The 7,264-nt window shown below is 29.0% G+C and overlaps 1 protein-coding gene across 1 annotated transcript; it reads left to right on the top strand.

The window, feature by feature from the left end:
• The first annotated feature begins 256 nt into the window (after positions 1-256).
• On the top strand, positions 257-5,562 carry LOC136087532 (uncharacterized). The gene is made up of 8 exons (XM_065810509.1): positions 257-301; positions 1,433-2,673; positions 2,827-3,039; positions 3,222-4,232; positions 4,461-4,651; positions 4,779-5,043; positions 5,150-5,221; positions 5,355-5,562. The coding sequence occupies exons 3-4, from the start codon at positions 2,913-2,915 to the stop codon at positions 3,821-3,823; spliced, it is 729 nt and encodes a 242-aa protein (XP_065666581.1). The 5' UTR covers positions 257-301; positions 1,433-2,673; positions 2,827-2,912; the 3' UTR covers positions 3,824-4,232; positions 4,461-4,651; positions 4,779-5,043; positions 5,150-5,221; positions 5,355-5,562.
• Positions 5,563-7,264: the final 1,702 nt, after the last annotated feature.

Here is a 7,264-nt window from a genome sequence, read left to right as displayed (position 1 = left end):
TTGAATTAATTGTAAACATTGATGGACTTTTATTGTTCAAATCTTCAGGTCTAGAATTATGGCCTATTCTTTGTTTTAAAGGTTTGAAACCTGTTATTGTTTTAGTATACTGTGGCACCAAGAAGCCTAATTCCATCAATGAATTTTTGAAAGATTTTTTAATGGAGTACCAGCTATTGAAGGATTTCTTTACAAAACGATAGGTACACAGTCTTTATTAAAGTATCTGGCTTTTTACGGCACCGATTTCAAAGTTAAAAACTGTGACCTTATTTTTCACAGCGTGCTCGAAGTCGGTGTGGTAAAGTTGTATTTATTTGTCTTTTTTTTTAGAATTTTATATCAGCTTAGACTATTAAAAAAGTAGAATGTTTTATCTCGAATAAATTATGGTTTTTTTTTACGATTAATAAATTTTTCAGTTTTTTTATTGCTATTTAAAATTTCGTTCCTGTTCTGCCACTGCATTGATATCGAAGGCATATTGGTACATATTTGAAATTTTCCTGTTAACTGTATAGATCTATTTTCTATGTGCCTGCCCAATTTCATTAAAAAATATTCATGACCACATACCGTATTTTTCGACCCAGTGGAGGTACCATTTCCACCTTTTTTAGTGTTACTGTTACACTTTATAAAACTGTTTCTGCTGTTGTTACTGTTACTTTTTGTTATAAATTCTGTTTTTTTTTTACAGTTACCAGTGATTTTCATTGGGTTTTAAAATTTTGTTTCTGTTCCGGAGGTGCATTTATATTGAAGGCATGTTGGTACACATTTAAAATTTTTCAGGCAACTGTATAGATCTATTTTCTATGTGCCTGCCAAATTTCATCAAAAAATATTCATGACCACATACCCTATTGTTCCACGCAGTGGAGTATGTATTTCCACTTCCGTTACATTGTGTTAGGGGGAGGGGCGTTTTTTGACAGTGGAGAATTCAGTATTTTTGATTTTTTATTCATTATAATGATATATTTTATAAGAACTGCTATACAAACTTTTTTTTTAATAGCCTTTTACTACTAAGGATATTTGGGTTTTCTTTTTTTAAAAATGTTAAATGATGTACAAAAAAACTAACAAGTATAATTACGGTGGTTATATATTAATTTTTTTTTGATGGCTAACTCTTTTCACACACCAAAATTAGTTTAAAGGTAAAATTCTGCAAAATAAAATTTAAAATGTTAAAATTAAAATTATATAACACTATTTTATGATGATTCTGAGTAAAATTCATTAAAAACAAAAACAGCATTTTCTCAGCTTTACCATATAGCCACCTTAAGCTATATATGATATATAAAAATTATACATATATTTAAAATTTTTTTTTATAGATTGTAATTTTTTAAATTATTTAATTATGATTAATAGCTGACCCAATTAAATAGTAGTATTATGATTGTTGATTTTAATTTAGTGCATCATGGGACCTCAGAAGAAAACGAATCTATTTTATGGTAAAGCTAAAACTTATTTAGCTTGTAATTTTCCAATACCAGCTCATTTAAATATTGGCTGTAGAAATGGACATGTACTGCATATATTTGCAACTAACACCGATTCATATAAAGTAACTGTAGAACTAATCGGTAAGTATTTTAACATCAAAATTTGTATAAGTCAGAATCAGCAACTAGTTAGAACATCAAAAGTCTTTGTAAACCATTTTTCACGAAATTCGAAACCATTTGTTGACATCTGCAACATGCTCTTTGCATACCAAATAACAACATCTGCTGTGGCACAAACATCGCAATCAATTGCAACCTCAGTTGACTTTCCTACATGTTCTTCATTTTCTTCTCAATAAATCAGTGTTTCATCTGTATCGAATAGTGATCACTTATCTCCTTTATCTCATCCTACTTTAAAAACCTCTTCTCATGAACCACTATCCAGTTTGAGAGCTGACCAGTTGAGGCCCAGAAAAAAGGTTATGAGAAAGAGATTACCCATTTTGGCAAACGAAATGGCAATTAAGAAGAGAAAGCGTAAAGAGGGTATTAAAGGTTTAAGAGTTAAGGCAAAGGCTAGAGCATACAGATTTAAATATCTAAATCAAGTTATTACTCGTAAGGAAAAGATAATTTCTCAACTTAGAAAATTAAAAGAAAAGTTTTTAAATTTACAGCTCTTCAAAAAACTTCAAAATAAATTTTTTTGTTTGAAACAACAGTTGACATCTACGCAAAGAAAGTTTTCTTATCAAAAGGCAATGTTAAGCTAACAACTTGCTGAAAAAAATTCTGCAATTCTTGTACTGCAAAATGACATTCTGAATTTACAAAAAGAGTTGTAGGAAGTTCAGCAAGTAACACAATACACCAAAAATGAAAAATGCTACTCAACAGATATTGGGAGACTTATATATGGCTACCGATTTAGTCAAATTCCACATTGTACAACTGTAGAACAAATGATGTGTGTGAGCTTGGTGTGCTTTCAGACTTACAGGCTGCTGAGATAGCATTTACAACAAAAGATCTGACACTTGGTTTTGATGCAACAACCCAGGAAGGTGTTCATGTAAATGCTGTGCACTTGACAATGGAATCAGTATGTATGGTTGTAGCTATTGATCAACTTCCTGGAGGTACAGCTTATGACTATCAGACATTGTTGTACAGCTGAACAAACTTTGCTACAAGGATGCAAAAGGTACTCTAACTAATCTAAACCATTCTTTTACTTTAATATATTTAGTTTTCTGAATAAAATTTTGAGTTAAAATGAAATATTATAATTAGTGCATGTTTTTATTTCACATTCTTCTTGCAATTGCCAAAATGAGCTTTTTTATGATATTCATAGGTGATCCAAAAGGTCTTGTAACCTTTTTGGACCAACACGAGTTGCCCAGAGGATTGCTACCACGCTTTAGAGGCAACAGACTACATATGCTTTTTCACACGTGTGGTATTTTGATGCGTCATTATGCCATATTGAAGATATTTCTGTGTTCTGGCTTGGCGTTATGCGGAGGTCTGCGAAATAGTTTATTTCAAGACTTTACATCTGAAACAGGTATCTTTTTTCTTTTTTATACCTGTTCAGTTCATTTGATAAAGTGCTACACAATATTATAGGCTATAGAATTAGTTACAAATACAAATTACAAATAGTAATGACACTTGCAAGATTAACGGGGAGTAAAACTATTATAAACAAAGATTATACTATGTTACTAATTAACTTTTTCACCTTAGGTATCCGTGAGTTGTGTGTTTTAGCTTTAATTGGAAAGCTACTTTCTGGTCCTTGGATGACAAAATTTTATATTGCACCAGGTAAGGGACTTGACTACATATCTGGCATTCAGGTAGTAAAAGATGTTCGGAACACTCTTATTGAGAGCAGCAAGAATCCTTTATCTCTACTTAAACGAAAAACTGATTTCTTTGGTAATGGTATTGAAGATGTAGTTTTTGATTCAATAATCAGCTTTTGCCCAGTAACTGATGAAATGAGTAAAGCATTAGCTGACTGCCTTAATGCAGTTATTAGCGTCAGTGACAGGCAGTACAAGCGGCAATTTGAAATGAGTTCTAATGATAACCTTAAAGACCAGACCAAGTCAGCTAGGCTTCACAACATTGATTCAGAAGAACTTATGGGTATGTTTAGCGCTGCAAAGCACAAAGATCCAAATGCCACTCTTTGTTTTCTTTCTTCAAAAAGTCGTGCTTGCAAAAATAAAACAACTGCTCTGCTATGCAAAAAGCCAAACGATATTCAAAACAAGTTGATATTATGGGCTCTAATGCCAAAAAAAAGCAGTTTACAAATATGCAATGTCATAATGACCTGAAGTTAGAATTGATAAAACGAATGGCAGATAAAATTCAGAAAAAAAGAAACAAAGAATGTAGAAATGTAGAAAAAATATTAAAAAATTGCATGCCTGATCAGGTAAAAGAAATGTTTCCTGACCTAGAAAATAATGAGGCCTCAGATATTGAAGAAATTCTTATTGGAGTTTCTATTGGAAGAAGTATTTGCCACATGTGGTTTGATGATGCTACTAACATCCAGGATGTATATTTAGGCAGAATTGTTGGCATTAAAAAGTAGAAAAGTGATGTATATATAGTTTATTATTGGAAACCAAAAGAGAATGAAGATGATGATGGTGTTGAGTATGAAGTGAGCAAATATCAACTTTCTGCATACATAATAAGTGGTGATATGGTGATAACATAATAGAAATGTGTAATAAGGTATATGTTATTTTAAATAATAGTATGTCTTATAAACTTGCATTAACAGATATTATTTACAGATAGTAGGTTAATCTTTATTTTTATAATAAATTTTACAGTGCCTAATGTATATCATTCTCTACCCTCCCCTTTTTTTAAGATAATGAAAAGATTTATAATTATTTAATTTGTTTTTATGTATACATATATGTATATACATATATGTATATAGAAATGTAATTTTAGGTAGTTGGTTAGTTAACGATATCCAACAACCATGGTTGACCTGGTTGCAACGAGCTATGCGAAACCAAAGCTCATTTATTATTTGACATAAGCAAATTGCCTGGCTCATGACAATTAATGTTAATCATAATGATGGCTAGACATTGTTTCTACCCAGAAAAACAGACTTTTGCTTGCATGGATTGAGAGATGTTAGTGTTTAGTTTCAATAAATCAGTACACTCTAGACAAATGGCATATGCCATTACCAGATAGTTACACTAACACAATATAACTTTCTTTTTATTATAACTTATAATCAAATCTATTATATTTCAGGTTAAAAAGTATTGAAGGGTCTACTTCTATCGATTTTTCTGTTTGGTAATGGGAAATGTGTTGTGTATCAGGAGTTAAGTGATTTTAAATTTTTTTATAAGTTAGGAAATCATTTTCATCTTCTCTAATTTGTAATGGGTTTTTCAGTTATTGTGCTAAATATCTATAATTTCATTTATCTTTTATTGCAAGGTTTTAACTATGATGGCAGCTTGCTACTGTAGATGTTCATCTTAAAGACCTCAAGATTATATTTATTAATTCAGTAATAATAGTTACATGTTAATTTATTATGCATTAGTTAATTGTTAGCCTTAATTTTTTTTAAATCTTATATATCTGATATATTTTATCTTATCTATTATTGCAAGGTTACACAACATGATGAAAACCACACGATTGCTTCGATGGATGTTGATCTTTTTCATATCAAGATTAAACCGGTTCATATTTTTTAGAGATTGATTATGTTTATTAATGCAATAATAACAGTTATATTTATTTATTATCCGCGACATAAGGCATCCTTATTAAATAGGTATAGCGATATTAATTTAGGGGTTTACTTTATTTTAGATATCATTGGATGTGGTTTCGTTTACGTACTAAAGAATCGGCTCTTTCTAGCTGTGGAAGTCACAGTTTTGTTTGCTTCAAAAACTAAGCTTTCTTCAAAGCTGCAATTCTGTTAAAAACATTACTAAGCAAAAAAGAAAATAATTATTATAGTCTAAATTTTTTGTAAAAAAATTATTTTTATTTTTGCGGTTTGTTGGAATTTATATTAAGTTAGATAGATATATGGGCTACGGAAGGGAAAATGAAGGAGAGCCGTGGTGGATATGCCCCCCCCCCCTCTCCATTGTTTAGATGGATATTTTTGTGTAGGTTTTTAGTTGAACTATGTAGTGTTTTATGATTGTTTTTTTCTACTTCGGCCCCCACTAAAATGTCACGCCTTTTCCGATGTTACATATGTATATATATCTTTTTTGTATATATATCTTTCATTGAAATTCATTAGTAACGATAAAAATGAGGCGAAAATGCTAAGGCTTTTAATTATTTAAATTTCACCTATACGCTAGAAATTATTTAAATCTAGCCTTGGTGCATATTTAATAAAATAAATATATATGCCCTTAACCATAAATATATATATATATATATATATATATATATATATATATATATATATATATATATATACATATATATATATACATATGTATATATATATATACATATATATATATATATATATATATATATATATATATATATATATATATATATATATATATATATATATATATATATATATATATGTATGTATGTATATATATAATTATTGTAAATATCGCAAAAAGATGCGATTTTTTTTTAATGCATGTTTTATAAAATTTTGTAATAGATTTTGCTATACGTTTTAATCATTAAAAATATTTTGTTATTTTAATTCGAAACTTTTTTAATAACGTTTTTAAATCGTTTTGCACATTTCACTATGCAAAATCATGCGCAAATTAACAAAAATTCTATTACAAAGCTGCCGTTAGCCGAACGCGAGTTTTATATGTAAGTTGCATTTTTCTTAAGCAATGCTTCATAAAAAATAATGTTACTTAAATGAGCATAACTTTTTTTGTAATTATTCTTTTTAGATACAGTTTTCACTATTTTATTACAAATTCAAAGCTCTTTCGAACCATATATAAAACTTAGATTAATAAATGGTTTAAAATTTTTACACACATACCTAAATTAATTGTATCAGAGAGTATTATATCATTAAATAATTAAATACCTAGTGAATTTGCTCGTAAACCTTGATCTCTAGAGTATTTAAAATGATGGAAAGCAATTGTAATCAAGGAATTTCTTTTATATAGTGGACTTATTATATTTCGAGGGGTTATAAAAAAAGAAGTCTACACCCATTTCCTTTGTCTTTCAATAGCTATTAGAATTATGCTGAGTTCAAATAACGAGTATAGAAATTCTCTGTTGGAATATGCTCATCATTTGGTTATATACTTTGTTTCTACAACAAAAAATATTTATGGTAATACATTTAATACATACAATGTTCATAATCTAATTCATCTAAAAGATGATGTAGCTAGTTATCAACTACCACTTGATTCAATTTCTGCATTTGCTTTTGAAAATCACCACCAAATCGTAAAGAAACTTGTTCATAATGTCACAAATCCTGTAAGTCAAATTATCAAGCGAACACATGAGTTGGAAAGTTGTGGAGCTAGATATTCTGAAAAAAACTTTGTACACTAAAATAAGTATAAAGCATAAAAATAGTTGGTTTTTTCTAAAGTGTGAAAAGTATGCTAATATTAAAGAGTTAAATGACAAAAATATTTATATATGTGAATTTTATAGAAAAGATAGCATGGAAAATTTCTTTCTTAAACCCTGTGATTCCAAGAATTTTAATATTGCACTTCTAAAAGAAAGATCGCATAATC

This window comes from Hydra vulgaris, chromosome 11 (genome assembly GCF_038396675.1).
Source record: "Hydra vulgaris chromosome 11, alternate assembly HydraT2T_AEP".
Taxonomy (NCBI): Eukaryota; Metazoa; Cnidaria; class Hydrozoa; order Anthoathecata; family Hydridae; genus Hydra; species Hydra vulgaris.
Note: the sequence above shows the minus strand (reverse complement) of the source record. Positions and strands in the feature narration are given on the sequence as shown.

Bases quoted from the DNA above. Each gene is read 5' to 3' on its own strand.
- LOC136087532 (XM_065810509.1), top strand. From the start codon at position 2,913: ATGCTTTTTCACACGTGTGGTATTTTGATGCGTCATTATGCCATATTG. The intron at 3,040-3,221 runs GTATCTTTTTTC...TTTTCACCTTAG, and splicing joins AGACTTTACATCTGAAACAG to GTATCCGTGAGTTGTGTGTT.